Here is a 24392-nt window from a genome sequence, read left to right on the forward strand (position 1 = left end):
CCATGCTGTTTTCATTTGATTTTTTGGGACTGAGTTTCATAGTTCAAGGCTAGAACTTGCTTTGTAGCCATGACTAGCCTTCTGATCCTCTTGCCTTAAGTGTTGGGATTATGGGTGTGTGCGTACAGCTTTAGCACCAGGGATCAAACTCAGGGCTTTATACATGCAAGTTGAGCTACTTTCCCAGCCCAGTACTTTTGGCAGTCCTGGGTTGAACTGTGTATATACTAGAGAAGCTCTATCACTGAGCTTTATCACCAGCCTTAGTTCCTGAGATTTGGATAGAAGCTTCCTAAGTTTGATATGACATAATTGAAAATCAGCATTAAACAAATATATTTTCCAAATCCTGCCATTATAAGGTCCTAAGAGTCTAATTTAGTTGTACAACTTATTTACTGAAGAACATAGATGAGACTGGTAGTGGATGATTTTAGAAGTGAGCTTTAGCTGTCTTGATATTTTCTAACGTGACTTTTCACAGAGGCTTTGCTCACCATGGGTTTAATAGTCAACAACAAAGAATTAAAAAGCTTAAAACAACGGTTGGGGATGTAGGTAAATTGACAGGGTGCTTGCTCAGCATGCTTGGTGCCCTAGGGTCAAACTTCTGGACCACAAAAATGGAGTGTGCTGGTGCATGTCTGTATCTCCAGCACTGGAGAAGTAGAGGCAAAAGAATTAAAGTTCAGTCATCTTGGCTATATGTTGAGTTCAAGGACAGCCTGGGCTGCAGGAGACCTTGTCTGGAGAAAAAAACTTGTAACACCACCACAGCTAACTCAATTTATTTGCCAATTTATTTAATGTATGCAATTTTGTATGGAATTTAGAACTAACTGAAACAGATAATACCCCAGGCAAATACAAGTATAGAAAACTGGCCCTGTGCAAAGCTTGGTGGCGCAAGCCTTTAATCCTAGCATTTGAGAGACATTCTAACCCTTGGGAGACAGAGGCAGGTGGATCTCTGTGCGTTCGAGACCAGCCTGTCTACAGAGTGAGTTCTAGGACAGCTAGAGCTACTCAGAGAAAACCTGTCTCCAACAAAACAAAACCAAAGGAAAAGAAAAAAGCCGGGCGGTGGTGGCGCACACCTTTAATCCCATGTGTGTTTGAGGCCAGCCTGATCTACAGAGTGAGTTCTAGGACAGGCTTCCAGAACTACACAGAGAAACCCTGTCTGAAGAAGAGAAAAGAAAACTTGTCTTGCATTTCAGTTTTCTTTTGTTTGTTTGTTTGTTTGTTTGTTTGTTTGTGGGGGTTGAGACAGGGTCCTCTGTGTAGTTTTGGTGCCTGTCCTGGATCTCGCTCTGTAGACCAGGCTGGCCTCAAACTCAACAGAGATCCGCATGGCTCTGCCTCCCGAGTGCTGTGTACCATTTTCTTACCTGGTGCTCATGGAGGTCAGAAGAGGGCATTAGATCCCCTGGAACTAGATGGTTGTGAGCTCCATGTGAGTTCTGGGAACTGAACCCAGATCTACAGGAGCAAAAAATGCTTTTAACTTCTGAGCTATCTCTAACCCAAGGTCTTAGGATATTTAGACATCTATTAATTAGGGAATGGGATCCAAGTTTAACCATGAAATTCGTTTATTTTAAATTACAGTGTATATAGAATTTTACATGGCAATTTTATTTTGCTACCTCTTCCATGAGACTGCTCACATTTAGAATTAAAGTTTTATGTTTAATACTTAGCAGATCTTAAGTTTTTAATTGGCCCAATCTACCTCTGTGTCAGAAGAGTAAAGATTGCTTCTTTAAGAAATACTTATCTTGCTGGGTAGTGGTGGCTGCAGTGGCACACACCTTTGATTCCAGCACATGGGAGGCAGAGGTGGGTGGATCTCTTTCTGAGTTCAAGGATAGCCTGCTCTACAGAGTGAGATCCAGAATACCCAGGGCTACACAGAGAAACCCTGTCTCAAAAAATTTGTAAAATGTTTACAAACTTGACAATTACATTATTGTTTTGCCTTACCTATTAGGTTTGTGTGCCTCTGATTCAGAGTACAATAAGTGTTGATAGTATTGCTTCACCTCAAGGCAGTTCATCTCGAGGGTCTACTTCTCCTGGCTTAAGTCCACTGACTCCTGGACATAAAGGTGAGAGAAAAAGATTTCCTTTTCTTTTGAAACATCTTTGAAGGAGTGGCCATACTTTCCTCTGCAGACTAGGTTCTTTAAACAGAAAGTCCTTTTTATTTTTACTTTTTTTTAGAGACAGGATCTCATAACCTAGCCCTGTCTCAGGTCTTGCTGATCCTTTTGCCTCTGCTTTTCAAATATTGGGATTAGAGGCCATACTTCTGTTACCTTTGTTACTGACAACATTTAATTGGATTATCTTGCTTTGTTGGTAGGTCTCACTATGTGTATAGCCCAGACAGTTTTTTTTTTTTTTTTTTGGTTTGTTTTTCCTGTTGTTTGAGACAGTGTTTCACTATGCAGCCTAGACTAACCTGAATTCTATTTTTTGAGATGTGCTCTCACTATGTACTTTTGGCTAGCCTGGAACCCACTGTGTTGCCCAGGCTGGCTTTGAACTGGCACAAGTCCTCCAGAGGCTGGGATTGCAGCTATGTACCACCAATCCCAGCTCCTTTTGTGCTACATGAATTGATTGCCAATAAACAACACAGAATGACTAGGAAACTTACGTGGAAGATGAGTCTTAAAAGATACTTAAAATATAACAGCATTGGAAAGCAATTATTTGTCATTACTTTGTTAGCCTTTTTTTAGCGTTTTAGATTTTTTATTCAAGTTACAGAAAGGCTTGGATATTTCAGGGTATGTATTAATGTCTGAGAAATTTATATCCTGTTTTTAAAGGTATATTGTATTGATAGGAACCATAACTTGAATAATTTGGGCTTTCTCTTTTAAAGGTGCTTCTTATCCTGCAACTCCACGCATGAACCAGAGTTCAAACATAGGTGGAATGGCTTCAATCCCTTCCATTCAGCTTTTGGGACTGGAAATGATGCTTCACTTTTTATTGGGTCCAGAAGTCTTGAATTTTGCTAAGCAACACAAGCTTGTATTGAGCTTAGGTATTTGTTTTTGAAATAATTTCATGTGTTTGAAACAATCCAAAACTTAAACTGTTGGGTGATGGAGAGGCCTCTGTTTCACAGCAGCTCAATAATAGTGATAAACTTGTGTGTGAATGTGTTTAAGTCTTTTAAGAACACATTTAGATAAATTTTTTTTTGGTAGAAATATGCTCCATAAATCTTTTGGCCTGCTTGTCTTGTTCTCCCCTTCAGAGCCATTGGAGCACCCACTAATCAGCAGCCCTTCCTTCTTCTCCAAGCATGCGAATGTACTTATCACTGCTGTTCATGATAGCTTTGTTGCAGTTGGAAGAGATGCTTCAGGTAAGTTTAGGAAATGTTTTAAATTCAAAAGTCCGTGACGTCATTTGTGTGTGTGCATGTGTGTGGCCATACATGTGCCACAGGACATAGGGATGTCAGAATACAACTTTTTGGGACTCAAGTTCTTCACCTTGTGGGTCCTGGGAATTTAGGCTACCAGGGCTGAAAGCAGGCACCTTTACCCATTGAGCCATTTCACCAGCCCTTTAAAGGATGATGAGAAAGCAAATACTTCTGAGGGGTGGTGGTGGTGACGGTGGTGACGACGGCGGCGGCGGCAGCGCACAACTTTGATCCCTGCACTCAGGAGGCAGAGGCAAGTGGATGTCTGAGTTCACGGCCAACCTGGGCTACAGAGCTAGTTCCAGGGCAGCCACAGCTACACAGAGAAATCCTGTCTCATAAAATGAAAAGCAAATAATAATTTGGTGTTAACTCATTGACCAGATTGTGTACCAAAAAGTTTGCTGGTAGCATTGGGCAGGCAGAGGCAGGCCAGTCTCTGATAATTTAATGCTTGCATTGTCTATGTGGTATGTTCCAGACACCAAGGCTACGTCAGAAAAGAAACTAGTTGGATTGTACTAAGACATAAATACTGCATAAAATCATATAGTGACTGATAGATCTCCGACTCAAGCCTAGGCTCTGTGGCTTCAGTATCTGCACTTAAATTTATGTTCATGGCCTAAGAGAAATGAGTACCAGAAATGTAAAGGCAGGTGTGGTGGTTTGCCTTTATAATCCCTGTATGAGAGGTTGTAAGGCAAGAGGATTGCCAAAAGTTCAGGAGGCCACCCGGACGGCAGAACAAGATCTTCCTTCAAAACAGACATGAGATGGTAGCAAAAACAATCTGAGCACTGCGGAAGCTGAGATAAGCCTCGTTCATTTAAGGCTGACCCAATTTCCAACATAGAGCCTGTCATCAACAAAGAAGTAGATAAAATAAAAAAGCTTCTTAGTTGTTTGGAAAATGCTCGTGTGTGGAGGACGGAGGACAACTTTGGAAGTTCTTTCCTTCCACTATGGGGTCTTGGGATCAAACTCAGATTGCCAGCCAGTGCCTGCTGAGACATTTTACTTGTTTCCTTTTTAGTAAATAAAAGGGTATTACGTGTATGGGTGTGAGTGTGACCATGGAATCTAGACTGGGGGAATTTGCATTCTTTGGAGAAAGAATCTTGGTCTTTGTCACTCAGCTGGCCTGAAAGCAGTGCTAGTCCTCTTGTCTGGGCCTCTTAAGTGCAGGAATAATCGGTGTGTACAACAGGCACTAACTCATTGTTTTCTGTTTTGCAAAAGTGATGGGTATTCAACATAGACAATACAGATCAAAGTGAAAACATTTATTTTTTATTATAAGGCAGGCTCATTGCTTTTAAATTAAATTAAAAAGGTTTAATTTCTCTAAAGAAAGGTTGAAGTGGTGGTTTTATAAATATAAGGAAATAACAGTCAAATTAGTGCTCAGTTTGCTATTAGTATAAGGAAAGGCAGAAAGGCTTTGTTGTTTTCTTACTTTATATGTATGAGCATTTTGCCTGTATGTATGTATGTGTACTACGAGTATGCCTGGTGCTCAAGGAGGTTATAAGAGGACATCAGATTCCTTGGAACTGGAGTTAGAGATGGGGTACTAGGAACTGAACCCTGTCTTAAAAGTTCTTGTGTCCTTGACAGATGCAGTCGTCAGTGCTATCTGGAAGGAGCTCATTAGCTTGGTGAAGTCAGTTACTGAATCAGGTAAGCACTATTCCATTGCTGAATGACCTTCATAGCACACAATGTAGTGCTTATTGAAGCCAGTGTCAGCCTTATTTGTATTAAATATGTTTCTGAGTTATTCTTTAAACAAAGAAGTTATGTAACAAATGTTTAGTTAAATAAAATTTTCAGAACTCTTAGTAGATATGCTCATCTAAAAAAACATGTTTGGAATTATACCCTTCTTCCTTTTACTCTTTGATAGGAAATAAGAAAGAAAGATCAGGTTCTGAAGTTTTGACCCTCCTACTAAAATCTTTGGAAAACATAGTGAAGTCAGAAGTATTTCCTGTATCAAAAACACTGGTAAATATATTGATAAATTGCCTCAAAGTCTAATTTTGAAATTGTTTATATTGACACTTGGTCAGATAATGTTTGGCATAGACCTTTATAATATTAACCAAATATTGACTAGTAATTTAGCTGTAAGTGCCTTTCAAATTTCATTTGAAACCTGTATAGTAAATAGCTGTAGCAGCAGCTACAAACATCTACATTGTGGTTAAAGGGATCAGCTTCAATGGAATAAAGGACATGCAACTTGAACTGAACAAATTTTAGTGTTCACAGTGCTTGGTAACAGCACATTGTCACTTTGCTTTTAATTATGCTTTAAACCTAAATAGTACAAATGGAAAAAGTAAGTTGTATATAATTTTTATATTAATGGAATAAATAATGTCCTTAAATATACTGTGCCTGATCTAGCATAATAGATGGTATCAAGTGCTCTAGAGCAGATTAGGTTAATTCTTTGTCCAAATAAGGGAATTTGGGTAATTAATTGCCTTGCTTTCTTGGCCTATCAGTTCTGAACTTGTATTTGTAAAGAGTATAGTTAGTAGTTTAAATAGTTAAATGTGTTTATGCTTGCAAAGCACTATGGACAAGGCACAAATTAATACTGCTAGCTTTAGTGTATTTCCAAATCTTGCTAAAAACATGTTTCTACTAAGGTAACTTATGACACTTAACACTTTGTAGTTCATATTAATACAAGCACAGGAAGACTTGCTGAACAGTTTAGGAGACTCAAGCATCTCTGGATTTGTAATAAGAGGATCGACTTGTAGGTAGCAAGCTGTTGAAATATTTGCTTCTAGGTCTGTTTAGTATGTATGTTGTTGCAGTTTCTTTTAACAGAATAAAAAAATACTGTGAAGGAAACCAGTTAAATTATGGATATTTGTTCATATACTGGCTTTTTTTTTTTATAGTAATACAAAAACTTGTAACAAGGTAGAAGGTCTTCATTTTTTTCTCTCTGAACTTTTGAAATAATGTGTATAATATATATATAATATATAAATATACACACACAAGTCAATGAATATACTGTAATGAATCATGAGTGACGGTTACTTAAAATTGTCAGAAACATAGAGAAACAAAGTTTTTACTGAGTAACAGGTTTTGATGGCTAACTATTGTAAAATCTTTCTTTCTTAGGTCCTCATGGAAATTACTGTTAAAGGACTTCCTCAGAAAGTATTAGGTTCACCAGCATATCAGGTTGCTAATATGGATATTCTTAATGCAAGTATCTTAAATGTAGTGCAGTGATATGATAAAGGTTGTTAAAAAATAGAAATTCCTTTAGATTTCTTAAAAAAATGACATTTAATTGGATTTGGTTGATTAGGTTAAAAAAAACTTGTATGCAAAACAATAGATTACTCTGAAAAATTAAAGATGGTGCTGTGCCAGTAGATGGTCTTCCCTGGATTGAATACTGGATTCAAGAAAGAACATTCTCTGTTGGTTTGTATGGAGTAATATTGCTGGCTACTGCTAAAATATTTGAAAGCTTAGTAATATTATCTTAATAATGTGAAATATACTTTGTTGTGTGAAACAGATATTGTGAGTCCAGCAAGTCTAGGTATTTGTGTGTTTGTTATCTGATACCGCACTATCTTTGATTTCTCACGGAAGAACTATGATCAGAGCATAGAGATGGGTTGTTTTTTTTTTTAACATTTGTATTTACTGTTCATTTTATATTTAATTATGTCTTTGTGTGGATGTGTGTGAGTGCAGTACTTTGAGAGGCTAGGAGAAGGTAGTGTATTCTGGAGCTAGAGTTACAGATGGTTGTAATCCACCTGATATGGGTACTGAGAACTGAAGCCTGGTCCTTTGTAAGAGCAGAACACAACTCTTAACCACTGAGCCATCTCTTTAGCGTTATTTTCAAAAGAAAAAATTTAGACCATGTCTTTTTGTAGCCCTAGTTGACTCCACTCTATAAACCAGGCTGGCTTCTTCCTTTTTTTTTTTTGTTTTTTTTGTTTTTTTTGTTTTGTTTTTTTTTTGTTTTGTTTTTTGAGACAGGCTTTCTCTGTGTAGCCTGTCCTGGAACTCACTCTGTAGACCAGGCTGGCCTCAAACTCACAGAGAACCGCCTGCCTCTGCCTCCCAAGTGCTAGGATTAAAGGTGTGCGCCACCACCACCCGGCCGGGCTTGCAAGATTCTTGCCTCCCTCCTAAGTGCTGTTGTCAAACCTGGCTTGTTTTGTTTTGAAGACAGGGTCTCATTAGGTATCCCACACTGGCCTTGAACTCAAGATCCTTCTACTTCAGCCTGTGGCTGTTATGATTAAAAGTGTGTGCACCTGTGCCTGGCACTGCGGGTAGTTTTCAAATAAACTTGCTGCTGTTATACCCTAAATAATGTTAAAAGTTAGTTTTCATGCTAAAATAAATCATGTTAATGACTGTAGAAAACAAAAACTGTTCTTTTTACTGGGAATTGTAACTTTGTTTTCTTTTCTCTTCAGGGAACTCCAGCTTTGTTCTTAATCCAGTTAATTTTCAACAACAATCTTTTAGAATGTGGTGTAGCAGATGAAAAGTAAGTTTGTACCTTGTTCTTAAGTCCTGGCATGGTCTCATGAGTCTCAGGATGGCATGGAATTGCTGTGTCAAGAGAATGACTTGAATTGATTTCTTCTCTCCACTTGCTAATTTCTAGAAGTGTATCACCATGGCCTTTTTGTTTGTTTGATTTTTGGTGTTTTATTTAGCCCTGTCTAGCCTGGTTGTGTAGAGCAGGCTTCCTTGAATTCAGATCTGCTTACCTCTGCTTGCATTAAAGTGTATGCCAGTAATCCAGTCCCATGCCTTATTTTTCCTGCTTTCCTTTTTCATGAAAGATGAGATTCTTTTTATTCTTCCGGTATTTCACAAATTTGGTTTTAAAATTAAAAAGTTTTTCCTATTTCAATATCCTGTGTCTATACAGCCCAGATTGGCCTCAGTCTTATGGCAGTTCTGTCTATCTAAGCCACCAAGCTCAGTTGGTCATTTTGTGTATTGTGATGTGGCTTTGTAGCCAGGCCCATCTCATTCTAGATTTTTTTTGTATCATATTCCCTAACGTTGGGGTTTGCCACCAGGTCTTGTGCCACATTTTTTTTTTTTTTTTTTTTTTTTTTTTAAGATTTTATGTGTGCGAGTGTTTTGCCTGCAGGTATGTCTGCACCATGTTCATGCCTTAGTGCTGTGGAGGCCAGAAGAGGGTATCAAATCCCTTGGATGTGTGGAGTCATGGATGGTGATAGTGTGGGGCCTGGGAACTGTAACCCAGACCCTGGAAAAACAGGTGTTCTTAATTGTAGAGTTTCGTTCTCCAGTTTTTGCTATAATTCAGTATTTGGGGGAGGGGGTGGTTTTGGTACATAACTACTCCAGCACCTACAGACTTGAGATAAGAGGCTGGGAGTGGTGTTCGAGGCAAGGGGGGTAGATAATAAAATAGACAGAAATTCATCATTTCTTGTGTTCAGCTGTTAAGTTTAGAATTTTGCTAATGCATAATGTCTTTCTGGATGAAATACTCATTCTGATCCATTGTTCCTATTTTTTAGGTTTTTTCTCAATCTAGAAACACTTGTAGGATGTGTGCTTTCTGGTCCAACTTCACCATTGGCTTTTAGTGATTCTGTACTAAGTGTGATTAATCAGAATGCAAAGCAGTTGGCAAACAAGGAGCATCTCTGGAGAATGTGGAGTATTATAGTCACTCCACTGACCGATAGGATTCATCAGGTATGGCACGTCTGCTATGTCCCCTCACCGGGGTTTGGACTAATACTTAGAAAGCATGCTTAGAGATCAGGCTGGACTTCTTCTGCCTGGCAGTCTTCCTGCCTCTGCTCCCTCAGTGCTAGGAGGTTACAGACTTGTGCCACCATGCTAGCCCCCTCCCCATCCCCCAGGTATGAGTTTAAATAAAAATAACACTTTTTGAAACTTTTTTTTAAATGCAGTTTGGGATTGATCTGTGTATTTGATTCCATTTTTCATAGTGTAACAGCTCCTTATCCTATAGTAGTGCTGATAACACTGGGTCCTTTTTCCTCATTTTTGGTTTGTGTCAAGTATCTCCTGTGTAGCCTATGCTGGCCTTCCACCTACGACTTTCTGCCCCATCCTCCCAATATTTTAATTGTTTGAATACTTACATTGAAGTGTACCAGATAAGGAACAATGAAAAATGGTCTTTGTTTTCTTGTTGTCCTCTGGAAACAAACTTATCTGTATGTAGCCAAGCCGGCTTTATGTCCTGGCTTCCCAAAGCTGCCCTAAGGTTTGCTTATGACACCTGACCTGTGATTGCTTTCAATAGGTTATATGTATAGAGTCAAGCCGTAGTGCCTCCGCAACATTTAGCCTTCTCTTAAGTTTGGAATCTATTAAGAGTAGAATAGTTTTTACATTTTGTAAGTTTCAAGTATTATTAATAAGATGTAGAACACAAGTTCACTTTTGTGTTTTTGTTGTTTTGGTATATTTTGTTTGCTTTTGATGCATAAGTTCAATTTTTTTATTTTTTTTTTGGAGTATTCTTTAGGTTGATTTTAAGTCACTCGAGGAATGAAAAAACTCCACAGGAGATTTTTACAAAAGTCTGCTTTTTAAGCTAGTGCTCTCCTGGAAGGAAAATAGATTATATTTCTAAGAATCTCACCTTGAATGGTAGCAGGGGTTCTTTATGAGTCTATTCGTCTGACTAATGTTTTAGGAATTGTTTAAGGTTCTGTGTTTTTTGTTTTGAGATGGTGACTCTCTAGCAGCTTTCCCTAGAAAGGTTGGCAGTCTTCCTTCCTCAACCTTCTAATGCTGTGATTACATGTGTGAGTTATAAGTACTAGCTTGGGAGCTTAGGGTTGTTTCAGAAATTAAAATCAGTTTTTTAGTTAGGGTTTCTATTGCTGTGAAGAGACACCATGACCACGGCAACTCTTACAAAGGAAAACACTTAACTGGGGTGGCTTACATCTTCATAGGTGTAGTCTGTTATCATGGCAAGGAGCATGGTGGCATGTAGGCAGACATGTTACTGGCTACATCTTGATGAAAAGGCAACAGGAAGAGAACTGAGTGTCACATGGATTGAGGCTTGAGCAAAGGAGACCTCAAAGCCCACCCCTGCAGTGAAACACTTCCTCCAACAAAGCCACAACTCCTACTAGTGCCATTCCCTTTGGGGGTCATTTTCTTTCAAACCACAGTCAGTATACTTGGTTTATAGGGGACCTCAGGGTCTCCCTGTCCATGTCTCCACCCACTCCACCCCCAAGGTTTCTGAGAACACCAAATTCATATGAACAGGTGGTGAAAACAGAATTAATTTGTTTTTTAAATCAATTGTTGTTTTATGTTGTTGAGTACTAGAGTCAAGACCAAAGGAAAAATTGTATCTCCAGATAATCACTGGGCTATAGTTCTAGCTCTAATAATAAGTAGGAACCTATGCTATCAGTTCTGAAGACTAGAAGTCGTTTTTCTGTTTTGGAGCCCTGAGAGAATCTGTTGCCTTCCTCTGTTAATAGTGGTAGCCGGCAGTCCATGACCTTGAATTGTATCCACATAATTTCGGGTGTCTCCCATGGTAGTCAGGTTGCCATTTGTTGGGTGTGACATCACCATATTTGAGTATGACCTCATCTTGAGTCTGGACAGGTCTTTAGTTCATCTCAGTAAGGTCATACTTGTATCTAAGGGTAGAAGTGTAACATCTCTAGAATGGGTTCTGGTAGAACAGTTTGTTCCATGTGAGTTATGTTACCAGGTAGGATTAAAATTAGATGGTAATTTAATTATGTATTTTTTTTGTTTCAGACCAATGAAGTGAATCAAGGTGATGCCTTAGAACATAATTTTAGTGCCATCTATGGTGCATTGACTTTACCAATAAACCATGTTTTTTCAGCTCAGACATTTCCCATGGTAAGAATGTATATTGTTTGTATAAGGGGTTTGTGCCTTTCTGGAAACTGCCTTTATATATGATTAGAACTAGCTCTAATTTTCCTTGCAATTAGAATTGTGGGGTGGACGAATATTTGTGGGGAGGCAGAGAAGACAGTGCAATGAGGCTTCTTTGATTTTTGACCTTTGGTAATTTCTGATACCCATCATATAGAACTTAATAGGGAGATAACAGCTTATAACAGATCCCTCTGACACTTAAATGTTAATCCTGTTATATTTGGTCAATTGGTGTCAGTTTACCCGGTGTCTTTTTTGTTAGGCTACCATGAAGACTTTACTTAAGACGTGGTCAGAGTTATATAGAGCATTTGCATGCTGTGCTGCTCTGGTGGCGACAGCAGAAGAGAACTTGTGCTGTGAGGAACTTTGTTCTAAGATACTGTGCAGCGTGGAAGATGAAACCCTTTTGGTGAGTTTCCCTGTAGTGTACATGTGTAAAGTAGAGATAACACTCAACAGTGAACAGTGTCCAGCAGCTTCTCTGTAAGAGGTCCAGTTCATGTAGGAAACACAAGTCTCATTACCTTGGGTGCTTCTTTTTCTTAACCTCAGTCTAAGCTTTCCTTAATGTCTTTGTGCTACAGTTCACCTTCCTACTGATTAGTTCTGAAATTCTTCTCTACCTCAAAGCACGAATCTTGGTTATGCCCAAGTCAAAATCCCTAAATGATAAGGAGAGTGAGCACAGTCTGCTAAGTTGTGGCTGCATGGAGCTGAGTGTCTTGTCTCCCTTTTTTTGCTACAGGCTGTGTGAGATCATCCTTTGTAGAACTTACTGGATGGAAGTAGTTGGCATGGAAAGGAAAGCACATTAAACAGCTTTTTTCCTTCTGAATGGGTCAAAATTCTGGAGGGTAGGCTCAGTCAGCCCTTGCCTATTCTGATATGTAGAGAGAAAGTTCATGGCCTTTGGCTGTTAGAGATTGCTGAATCAGACTTTTTCTGCAGTACTTGGGCTGGCAGCTTCACTATGTTCTCTTCTGCCACTTGGTTGATGTTTCTGACCTTTGACATTCTGGTGAAGAGGCCCAAACTCCTATATGACTTCCCCAGCCATGGACTTTTGACCAGACTTTCTGGGCCAGGCATGAAATGACCTCAGATCCAACCAGAAAGCAATTAGTTATTGTAATAGCAATACATAACTGTTCTTTCTGTCCCCTTGCTGGGGTTGGGCATGCTCTACCCGACAGCTGACTTTGGTCAGACTTGCTTATCATTTCAGAGCACCAGCTCTTCCTCTGTGTTGATGTTTTGGTGTCTGATTTTGATTATCCCTTCCTATTTACTGTTTGGAGTTTGGATTGTTCTGTTTTTCCTGAGTCTTTTGGTGTATCATGAAGTTATTGATGTGATCTCACATTGTGATATAGGTCCTTATACTGTAACTTTCCTCATGACTGTCCTTTATGTCCCTTAGATTTTGGTGTATTTTCATTTTCTTCCAATTCTAGGAATTTTAAAAATTTAATTTCTAATTTCTTCAGTGGTTGAATTGTCATTCAGTGGTGTGTTGTTTAGTCTGTTTTTTTTTTATAGTTTTGCTGTTGATACCTAGCTTTAGAATATAGTATGTTATTTTAATTTTGTTACTTGTTGAGACTTCCTTTGTGTCCTACCTAATTAATTGGTGATCAATTTTGTAGGAAGTTCCATGAACACTGCTGAATAGAGTGTGTGTTTGTGTATTCCTCAATGTTTATGTCAATCTGTAGTGTTGAGTCCATTTGCTGTATGGTGTCATTAAACTGAAGTATTGTAGATGACAAAAACTATTGAAAGTGTATTGGAGTCACCTATTATCACTGTGTTGGGGTTATCTGTGGTTTTACATCTAAAATTTTTTTTTAAAATGGGTATGCTTGTGTTTGCATATGTTTAGGGTTGTAATGTCTCTTGGTGTGTTGTGTGAAGTGACCATATCTCATTTGAGTTGTTTGATTTGAAGTCTGTTTCGTCAGATCTTAGAATATTCTTGTTACCTAAATCCATTTGTTTGGAATACCTTTTTTCTTCCTTTTACCTTGAAGTGGTTTCATTTTCCTTCTGGTTTTTTTGAGACAGGGTTTCTCTGTGTAACAGTCCTGGTTGTCCTGGAACTCACTTTGTAGACCATTTGTAGACCAGGCTATGATCTCACTGAGATCTGCCAGCCTCTACCTCCCAAGGGCTGGGATTAAAGGCGTGTGCCGTTGTCGTCACTGCTGCCACCACCACCCAGCTAACGTGGTTCCTATCTTTGATGAATTGTTTCTTGGAGGCAGCAGAGATAGATCCTATTTTCTAACACCATGTGCTACTTGTTCGTCTCTTCAGACTAAAGTATTTTCCTTGTAGAATTCCTTTCATCTGTTTCTCATGAAAGGGTTTTATTTCTCCTTTCAGGGAGGGGTGATAGCAGTTTTACTCACAGAAATCCTCCTGCTTCTGTCTTCTCAGTGCTGGGATTAAAGGTGATGCCACCATGTCCAGCTTTTGATTTTGATACTTTTACTGAGTATGATAGGTTTTGTTGACAGTGGAGACTTTTCAGAACCTGGAAGGTGTCTTTCTGGCCACTTCTTGTTTTAGACGTCTCTGTTAAGTAATAGGTGTTAGTCTGAGACTTGGATTGTTTCACTTGCAGCTTGTCAGTATGCTTTCTTTGTGCTCCCTCTCCCTTCCCCTGAGACAGTTTCTCTGTAGCCTTGGCTGTCTTGGAACTAGCTTTTAGACCAGGCTGACCTCAAACTTGGATCCATCTGTCTGCCTCCCATGTGCTGGGATTAAATATGTGTGCCACTGGCACCTGGCTTAATGTTTTTAAAAACTGTATATTTTGGGGATTTTATTTATTTTTGATCCTTTTTGGAGTTCTATAGACTTTTACCTGATGGGCATCATTTTTTCTAGTTGTAGAAAATTTTCCTCTATAATTTTTGAAAATATACTCTGTGACCTTGATAAGGTAGTCTTTAATGGCCATAATCTAAAAGTTAGGTCTTTCCATGGTGCCCCAAAGTACTAATATTAGTGGATTATTTTGTAAATTTATCATTACCTTCACTAAGTGATCCAATTTTCTACCTTTTCTTTAGCCCTTATGCTGTTTTGCATATAGTTTATTCATTTAGTAAGGCTTTCCACTGAGGTTTTTATTGGCTTACAGAACTTTTCCCAGCATCATTTCAGATTGGCTTTTCTTCAGTAATTTACATCTCTTTATTGAATTCTGTTTCATGTCTTATATTGACATCCATATTTCATTCATCTTTGTTTTCATTCTCCGACAGTATAACCATTGTTTTAAATTTTTTGGAAGTCCTTCCAGGTTGTTATTTGGATCCATTAAAATGGGATTTATTTTTAGAGAACACATGCTATCTTGGACTTGTTTGTTTCCGTGCTGGTACTTAGCATCTGTAGTTAGTTGAATGGAAGTTTGGGTGTGGGGCTGAGGGTCTGAGGACCGGAGGATCAGGAACCGGAGATGCCTTTTCTGTGTGAACTTGGAACACTATGGAAGTTTGGAATTTGAACTTCTGATTTCCTCTCCCCACCTCCTGAGTGCTGGGGTTACAGCTGTGACCTACTGTTCCTGGCTTACTTGATCAGGCTTCATGCATGCTATCCAGGGACTCTACTGTACCAAATAACTTCAATTACTCTCCCGTTGATTTTATTTTAAAATTTACTATTGGGGTGGGAACATGGGGACCTATGATGTAACACTTGTAGAGGCCAGAGAACAACTTTTGGGAGTTGATCTTTCCCTTCCACAATAGGTTCTGGGGTTGAATTTAAGTTGTTCCCAAGCAGTCTTGAACCCCTCTCCTTAGTGGGTGTGATGATATATATGTGGGATGAGAGTGTGATGCTTACGTGCATGTAGAGGCCAAAGGAGAACATTGGCTGTCTTGGTCTATAATTCCACCTTATTTATTCCCTTAAGACAGGGTCTCTGGAGCCTTTGTTACTGTGCCTGGATGTATAACTTTGACACTTAGCAATTCTCATCTCCAGTGACAGACTAGATTTTTCTTTAATTATAACATTATACTGTGTGTGTGTGTACGTGTGTACGTGTGTACACACATACGTACATATACATGCACACATGTTAGTGTACTTTTTGTATTAGTGTACCTTTTGAAGTCAGAAGGTAACTTGTGGGAGTCAGTTCTCCTTCTACCATATGGGTCCTAGGATTGAACTCAGATTGTTAACTTCGGTGGTAAGCACTTTTACCCACTGAGTAATTTCACCAGCCTCCTCCTTTCCTTCCTTCCTTCCTTCCTTCCTTCCTTCCTTCCTTCCTTCCTTCCTTCCTTCCTTCCTTCCTTCCTTCCTTCCCTTTCTCTCTCTCTCTTTTCTTTTTTTTTTTTTGGAGACAGGGTTTCTTTTTGTATCCCTGGCTGTCCTGGAGCTCACTCTGTAGACCAAGCTGGCCTCAAAAACAGAGATCTGCTGGGATTAAAGGTGTGGGTCACCACTGCCTGGCTCTTTTTGGATTTTTTTTAACATGGTAACAGGGACATCATTTAAGCATAGTGCTTATTTGGTGAATCCTTAACCCCGTAGTGTTTGGACAGACATTTGGATATGATGCTGAGTATTTCTAGATTCCTTTGACGTTGACTGCTTTGTTGAGCTTGATATCAGTTCCCACTGTGGAATCCTGTCTCTGTCATAAAATAAGTTTGGATCTTTGAGAGTGCTTAAGAGGTACTCTCTGAATCCTGTAATTCCATGGAGGTCTTGTGAAGGTTGATGGTTTACCTTGTTGGTGGAGAATACCTTTCTTCTCTGTGCCCTTCTTTGTTGGAGGCATTCTGCATGTCCCGAAAAGTAGTAGCTGTAGAGATTGTGTCAGGGGAAAGCCATATTACCTTTTTTATTCTTGTTTTCTACCAGCCTCTGCTCCACTTTTTCAGTTCTATTTTTATTTCTTTTGGGTTAGGAATGAGGAAGAAAGATAGAGGAGCTTATTTAGTGGTTGTTTTGTTGTATTTGTGTTCACGGGGCTTAATATAATTTTCAAGACTTACTTCATTTTTTAAAGATGTGTGTGCATGTGTGTGTGAGTGCCCAGGGAGGGTGGAAGATCCTCTGGGACCTCATATAGGTGTGCATTTTCTGTACCAGCAAGTGCTTCCACAGCTGAGTTGTCACTCTAGTTTTGAGGGTGGGTTTTAGGTAAAGCTGTGGCAAAGACCTTGCACACATCCCAAGCAATAAATAAATGAATGGAATTTATTGGTGGATATGGCTTTCTTTGGATACTGTAAAGATCCATGATTTTCCCTGAGTGTTGAGAAGCACAGTGTTTGCCATAGAACATCTAACTGGGATGTATTTGTAGCATAAATAATGAAAAGTTTTTGTGCATATTCACTGTTACTTGAGTACTATTCCTGTAGTAAGATTTTTTGATTATGATACTTAAATTTTTTCCTAGGATTTGTTATTCTTGGACAGGATCTCTCAAATTATTATCGTAATGGTTGATTGTATCGACTTTTCACCATATAATATTAAATATCAGCCCAAAATCAAATGTAAGTATTTTCTTTACCTTTATTTGTTTATACAATATTTTACAGCATTTCAGAGAAAGTTCTTTTTTTTGTTCTGTTTTGTTTTTTGAGACAGGATTTCTCTGTGTAGCTCTGGAGCCTTTCCTGGAACTCTGTAGCCCAGGCTAGCCTCAAACTTAGAGATTTATTAGCTTGGGACTTTATAGCTCATAACGTTCTGGAATTTATTTGTTGGTGAGTCTTCTGTGATTACAGTCATGATCTTCCTGGTTGCCAATCACTATGATTTCTGAAATGATCACAGTGTTTTCATTTGATTACTTTAATTAGTTTGTATCAGAAGTCAATTTCTTACCAATTACATCATGAAGTCCCTATTTTAAATCCTCGTTCTCATAATATTTATTTCACAATTATTGAATAGAATTATAGTTTGAATTCTAGAGGTATGGATAATATGTTCTAATATAACAGCTCAAGCTATCAGTGTGGACTTCTGGATTTTTTTTATATTTGGAGGTCACCACAACATGAGGAATGGTATTAAAGGGTCAAAGCATTAGGAAGGTTGAGAACCACTGTTCTATTTCTTACCACTAAATTTTTTGAGACAGTATTTCACTAATTGACTAGACTGGCCAGCAAAATCCTAACCTTAATATTCCTGTTTCCTCCTTTCAGCCTTATATAACACGATATTCAGCCTCCCGCACTTTTTTGTTTTATTCCCTCTTTTGTAGATACCATTTACCTTCTAAAAGTTCTTTTTTTGTTTGTTTGTTTGTTTGTTTGTTTTTTCTGGAGCTGAGGACCGAACCCATGGCCTTGTGCTTGCTAGGCAAGCACTATACCACTGAGATAAATTCCTGACACACACCCCCCCATAAGTTCTTTTCTTCTCTGTACTGGGAGATCAAACCCCAGAACCTTTGCTTGTTAGAAAAGCACTTTATTACTGAATGACATCTTTTTCTTATAGTATTTTGACAAATTTCCACTGTTTGAGTTTGCAGAATATTCAGCTATATCTTGTACTTTTCTTATAGCTTGGGATTATTTCCCCCAGAAACATAATTCTTTTTATCTGAGACTGGGATGTAAAAATCCATACCAATTCATTGCTACTAAGGTACCATTGTTTCTGAGTCCTTTTACTGAGGAAAGCTGGGGCATGGCTAGGTATGTGGTCTGTGTTACCTGTTTCTGTGGATATGCTTCTGGCTGCCATGATTCTGCATGGTTCTTGCTGCATTGTACCTAACCAATTTAAATGAGAACCTTGCTGCCGGTATTCTAAGTATATAGACAGGTAAAATTTGGTCAGGCAATTTTTATGAGTTCCTGACATCTCCTGGCACCTCAGGCTTGACATTTGTACGAGAATTTCTGAGTTGTATTTAAACATGCTTATGTTGAAGAAACTGATCCTAGAAAGAATGATTGACATTTTTAGTAGCAACCCTGGTTTTAATTCACCTTGAAAAGCGAGTAAGGTATGAGTTAAACTTCCCCCTCCCTTAAATATGGGCTTTCCTAGGACTTGATTGTCTTACAAAAAGAAACAAGTAATTTTGGAATAAGAATGACTTTCAGGGCAAGAGAAAAATGAGGTTTGTTTTGTACCTGGAATCTGGAGAGAAATGATTGAGGAGGGACCGTAAAGGAAATGTGTGCTTTTAAGTAAATGTTAGAGTCTATAAAATCTATAACTAGAGTTTCTTTGAATTCTCTATTTCCAGCGATCAATGAATTGTATGTAGATGATCCAGGAATATTAATTTCTATTGAAATCATTTAATATTGAAAACCCATGGTGATTTAGCTTTGTTGCTTCAGTCATGTGGTTTAGTATTTATAAACTCATTGAAATTCTGAGGAAAACAGAAATTGAAAAGTATTTTAAAATACCCTAGGAATTCTTTTTTTCTGGGATTATTTGAGATCTGCTAGCTCTTTTCTGTTGTATTTGGTTTTCATTTCTAAAGCTACTCTATTGATATTTATTCAATAATGCTTTAACCATTTGAAGGTTTATCTGAGGTGTTAGTTAACAAGAACATGTATATTTGATGTATGTAACATTTGAATGCAAAACGTAAAAGTGATATTGATACATATCAAAGTACTTAAGTTTTTAATCAACCCAATTGTGTCTTAGCACCACAGAGATCTTCAGATTGGTCCAGAAAGAAGAAGGAACCCCTTGGGAAATTGGCTTCTTTATTTAAGCTAATTGTGAGAGTGATCCATTCTTTCCACACTCTGACCTTCAAGGAAACATATTCTGATACACTGCTTACTATTGGTAACTCTGTCATCAGTATGCTGTCCAGTATATTTGGACATATTTCCTTGCCGTCTATGATCCGAGAAATATTTGCCACTTTTACAAGACCTCTGGCTTTACTGTATGAAAATGCAAAGTAAGTATTTTCATCTTATTCATGTTGAATTAAGTAGATATGATTCTTCTTGTGTATTTTGCATGTGTACATGTTCATGTAGATCTCATACATGTAGAGATCACAGACTGCCTTCTATTAACTCTCTACCTTGCTTTTTGAGACAGGGTCTCTCACTAACTTTGAGCTCCCCAATTCCAGCTGCAGACTCTAGGAAGCACCAGGATATCCTCTTTAGTGCTGGGGTTGCAAGTCTGTGTGTCCTCATATCTGGCTTTGTATTCAGGTTCTCGGGATCCAGACTCATGAACTCATGTTTGTGTGACAAGCACTTAACCAAAAAAGCCAATCTTCTCAGCCCTAATATGTGTAATTTAAATATAATTAGTAACTTTTGCTTTCCTCTCAGCTTTATTGTCCTGGATGGTGTTCTAGAATAGATCTGTATATATTCTAGAATGTAGAAGTTGGAGATGGGACTTAGAACTACTACTATTCCATTTGACTTTTTTTTCCTTCCCTTGCACTTTTCAGTTTTGCATGTGATTTTTGTAATTGTTTATACAAAGAAGCATGCTTATTAAATGTATTATAATACAGATCTATTTGATTTGATATTATGCAATTGAAAACACTGTATGCAATTATATACATGGAAATCTCATTTTCTTAAACTCTTAACCCAGTTTCTGACCAGTGAATTCCTGTGGTTCTCTATCCAGCTTTTTCTGTCAAGATACATTGACATATGTCATTGTTTGTATTGATCATGTCTGTTGAGCAAGGTTCTTTGTTTATTTTGTTTGATTTGTTTTCTGTTTTTGAGGCAAAGTCTCAAAAACAAAAAACAAATCAAACAAAATAAACAAAACTCTGACTGTCCTGGAATTCACTGTAGACAGGCTGGCCTCGAACTCACAGATATTTGCCTGCCTCTGCCTCCAGAGTGCTGAGAGTAAAGGTGTGCGTCATCACCGCGTGGCCACAGATTTTTTTTTAAAGTCATTATTTTATTAAAAATGGACAGGAAGAAGCCAGAGCGATGGCTGAGCAGTTAAGAGTGTTTGCTGCTCTTATAGAGGGCTAGAGTTTAGCTCTCAGCCTCCACCTTGGGGAGGCTTAAACTGCTTGTACCCCCAGCTTTAAGTGATCCTTTCCTCTTCTGATCTCTGCCTCTTCCCTGGCCTCCACAGGCACCTGCCTACACTTTAAAAAAAATGTGTAGGGGTCTGGTGAAATAGTAAGCACTAGCTAACATACACAAAGTCCCCGGTGCCATTCCTACCCCTGCACAAAGAAAAGACAGGAGATGGACAGTAGATACCATGAGCACTTGAAGTCTGTTCTAGGCGTTTGTAAAGATTCATTTAAATGTTTATATGATAACTTCTTGCTTGACATTTGGCAGTCTTTTCTTATTCTTGCAATATTTTACATTACTGTGAATGTTTTACCTTTTGTTTGTATGGCTCTGTTCTTCTCTTGGAGGCTTAGCTTGATAACTAACTAGTGCAGTGATGGTATCTTAAAATATAAATGGTAACGGTTTTACATCTGTCTTCCCAGGCTTGATGAAGTTCCTAAAGTGTATAATAGTTTGAACAACAAGGTAAGTAGATAGTGTCCATAAAATATACTTAATGAGGACAGCATATGGTTTATGCAGTTATCTTTCTTAAACATAATTGATTTTAAGTGGTTATTATTAGTATTTTCCATTTATATATACATTTGGTATGTGTGAATGCATGCCGTGGAGGTCAGAGGACATGTGCAGGAGTTGATTTTCTCCTACACTGTAGGTTCCAGGGACTGAAATCATGCCCATCAGCCTTAATGGCAAGTGCCTTCATTCCTTCTTATCTTACTGCATTACAAAATTTTTAAAATTTATGTGCATTTGTGAATGATTATGTATAAACTATGCTACCTTGGGAGTCTGAAAGAGGTCAGATTCCCCTGGAGTTAGAGTCACGGGCAGTTCGGGTGCTGGGAACTGAACTCACTGACCTTGAAGAGCAGCAAGTGCTGTTAGCCACTGAGCCCCCAGCCCCATTGCTTCATTTGTAACGATCATAAAACAGTAAGGGATGGATGGATTCTTGGGTAGCTGGGTTTTTTCTTTAGAGTTTACTATTATTTTCAATTCATGTAATTCTTGGGTCTTATTCCTTTTTATATGAGGATTATTGGCTATAATATTTTATTGATAAATTGTGTAGGGTTATTAATTACCATTACAACTAATAAAACATTTTTCCTGTTAACAAGAAATAACTTCAAATTAAATTACAATATTAGTACTCAAAGTAAATTTATCTGATAGTTTGTTCATTTATAAAGAGGAGTGTATAGTTATGGTGACTATGGTGTTGCTTAAAGATGGTTCAGATTTGGGGCTAGAGAGATGGCTCAGAGCTTGAGAGCACTGATTGCTCTTCCAGAAGATCCGGGTTCAACTCCCACATGGCAACTCACAACTGTCTGTTACTGTCTGTTAAGATCTGATACTCTCACACAGACATACATACAGGCAAAACACCACCGCACATTAAATAAATGCATACATACATGCATACTAAGATGGTCCAGATTTTTAAAATTGAAATAGTAACATGTTCTATAAATTTGTGTTTAGTATACTTTTTGCTTCTCCTGCTCTTTCCTAGTTAGAAAAGCTATTAGGAGAAATCATTGCTTGTCTACAGTACAACTACCCTGGAGCCTATGACAGTGAACTTCTTGGACAACTTTCTCCACTTCTGTGCATAGTATTTCTTCACAAGAATAAACAGATTCGGAAACAGAGTGCTCTGTTGTGGAATGCTACATTTGCTAAAGCGACAGCTCTGGTTTATCCCGAGGAATTAAAGTAAGTTAGCATCACAACTTCCTATAGTTGCTTGCTCCATTGTGATCATGTAAACCTGTATTTGGGTTCTAGCAGAAACTTCACATAGAGTTTAATTTTATCATCAGGCTATGTAGTAGCCATTAGACTTGGGTTGACTTCTATTAGACTTCACATTTTGGGGAACCAGTATATGCACCGGAAAAATACTTACACCAAGGGCAGAGGATTGAGGTTTATTAATAAAGCCAGACATGGGTAGTAATATTTAACTCTTTTCTTTTTCTTTTTTTTTTCTTTCTTTTTTTAAATTTTTTTTCTTTTTTTTTCTTTTTTTTTTCTTTTTTTTTTCTTTTTTTTTTTGAGAAACGATCTCTACATAACCCTGGATGTCCTGAAACTCATTGTGTAGATGGATCTGGTCTCAAACTCAGAGATTCACTTGCCTGTGCCTCCTGAGTGCTGGGATTAAAGGCATATGCCACAACATCTAGCATATCCTAAAAACAAATTGAGAAAAAATTATTTATATGAATAAGTGGTTTCCTTATACGTGGGTTTGTGCACCACTTCAAAGTCTGGTCCTTGTGGAGGCCAGAGGTCATTCATTGTCTTTAAAGAACTGGATTAGACTGTGAGCTGCCAGGTCCTTTGGAAGAGCCATCAGGGATCTTAACTTCTGAGCCACCTCACTAATTCCTAATAATGTTTGAAAAAATAATAACAATGTTTTTAAAAATGTGTATGAGTATTTTACCTACATGTATATCTGTATACCATGTGCATACCTGGTGGTAGTTTTGGAGGCCAGAAGAGGTTCCTGGATCCCCTGGAACTGGAGCTAGGGCTGGTTGTGAGACACCAGGTGGGTGCTGGGGATTGAACCTGGGTTTTCTGGAAGAGTACCAGTGATCTTTTTTTTTTTTTTTTTTTTTTTTTTTTTTTTTTTTTTCTTCGAGACAGGGTTTCTCTGTGGCTCTGGGTGTCCTGGAACTCATTCAGTAGGCCAGGCTGGCCTCGAACTCACAGAGATCCACCTGCCTCTGCCTCCCAAGTGCTGGGATTAAAGGGGTGTGCCATTAAGCCATCACTCCACTCCCCACCCCCATGAGTGTTTTTTTTTTTTTTTTAAAATAGGTTTTGAGTTTGTTTATTTTGAGACAAGTTCACACTTATAGCATAGTTTGACCTTGAACACTTGGTGATGTGTCTCACCTTCCCCTGTGCTGGAATTACAGGCACACCGCCTATCATGCCTTGCTTAAAAGTTAAGAAGTTTGGGGATGCTGTGAAAAGTATAGAGAAAAAGTCCTGATGTTTTCTATTTTCCCCAGTGTTGTATTCGTGTAAGTAAGAAACATAAATCAGGTATACTTGCTACATAACAAGTATAAATAGGACTAGTGCCATAATTAGTAGAATGTTAACTTAGCATACCTGAAACCCTGGGCTTTATTGCCATTACAGCATAAACTAGTTGTGATGGCCGCAGAAGTTCAAGTTCATAGAGCTAAATCACAAGTTCAAGGCCAGGCTAGGATTCATGAGAACCTGTCTCATAATTACAGTAATATTAACATTTACTATTATAATTTACTCATTATCTATGTACTTTTTTTTTTTTTTTTAAAGACCAATATTAAGACAAGCCAAACAAAAAATTTTGCTTCTGTTGCCTGGTTTGGAAAATGTTGAAATGATGGATGAATCCAGTGGGCCATATTCTGATGCAGTAAGTTGTTTTTTAACTTAAATCTGAGTAGTTTGGTATAAGTGAGCAGCAATAATCAGAACTTGAACAAGAAAGAATGCAATAATACCACCTTTTCCTCATCCCACATGAAGCTTTCCATTCATGAACAAGTGTGAACTTTTGTTTAGAGTCAGAAGAAAAAATACAGTGGCTTACTATGGGTTTTGTTGTTACTGTTGTTTGTTTGTTTTGTCTAAAAGATTCTCAGCAGAGAAAACAGCTTATTACTATTTGTTTAGCTTAATTTAACATCAGAATTGTACATCCTGGCGTAAGAGAAAAATGTTGGATACATTTATATTCTCCATTCTACATGGGGTTTATTTATTAACCTTTATTCTGGAATGATATGTATTTGAGTCTAGTAATTTGATACACTTTGTAAGTTTTGTTTTCAGAATTAACAAGTAAAGGCTGTAAACCTGACTGTAGA

At 38.1% G+C, this 24392-nt stretch overlaps 1 protein-coding gene across 6 annotated transcripts in view; it reads left to right on the forward strand.

Annotated features, from left to right (window-relative positions):
• Nucleotides 1-24392, forward strand: part of Rif1 (replication timing regulatory factor 1) — a 63084-nt gene that overhangs the window by 20094 nt on the left and 18598 nt on the right. For 5 of the 6 annotated variants that reach the window (XM_076569471.1, XM_076569475.1, XM_076569472.1 and 2 more), the window contains 15 exons: nucleotides 1994-2111; nucleotides 2897-3061; nucleotides 3278-3388; nucleotides 5072-5134; nucleotides 5361-5461; nucleotides 6608-6694; nucleotides 7939-8012; nucleotides 9028-9208; nucleotides 11285-11392; nucleotides 11697-11846; nucleotides 16875-16974; nucleotides 19112-19376; nucleotides 20922-20964; nucleotides 22025-22227; nucleotides 23839-23938. In XM_076569471.1, coding sequence (XP_076425586.1) covers nucleotides 1994-2111; nucleotides 2897-3061; nucleotides 3278-3388; nucleotides 5072-5134; nucleotides 5361-5461; nucleotides 6608-6694; nucleotides 7939-8012; nucleotides 9028-9208; nucleotides 11285-11392; nucleotides 11697-11846; nucleotides 16875-16974; nucleotides 19112-19376; nucleotides 20922-20964; nucleotides 22025-22227; nucleotides 23839-23938 — 1869 coding nt within the window. The remainder of the gene's footprint in view (nucleotides 1-1993; nucleotides 2112-2896; nucleotides 3062-3277; nucleotides 3389-5071; nucleotides 5135-5360; nucleotides 5462-6607; nucleotides 6695-7938; nucleotides 8013-9027; nucleotides 9209-11284; nucleotides 11393-11696; nucleotides 11847-16874; nucleotides 16975-19111; nucleotides 19377-20921; nucleotides 20965-22024; nucleotides 22228-23838; nucleotides 23939-24392) is intronic. The other variant, XM_076569473.1, reaches the window with a different exon arrangement.

Source organism: Peromyscus maniculatus, chromosome 4, assembly GCF_049852395.1.
Source record: "Peromyscus maniculatus bairdii isolate BWxNUB_F1_BW_parent chromosome 4, HU_Pman_BW_mat_3.1, whole genome shotgun sequence".
NCBI lineage: Eukaryota > Metazoa > Chordata > Mammalia > Rodentia > Cricetidae > Peromyscus > Peromyscus maniculatus.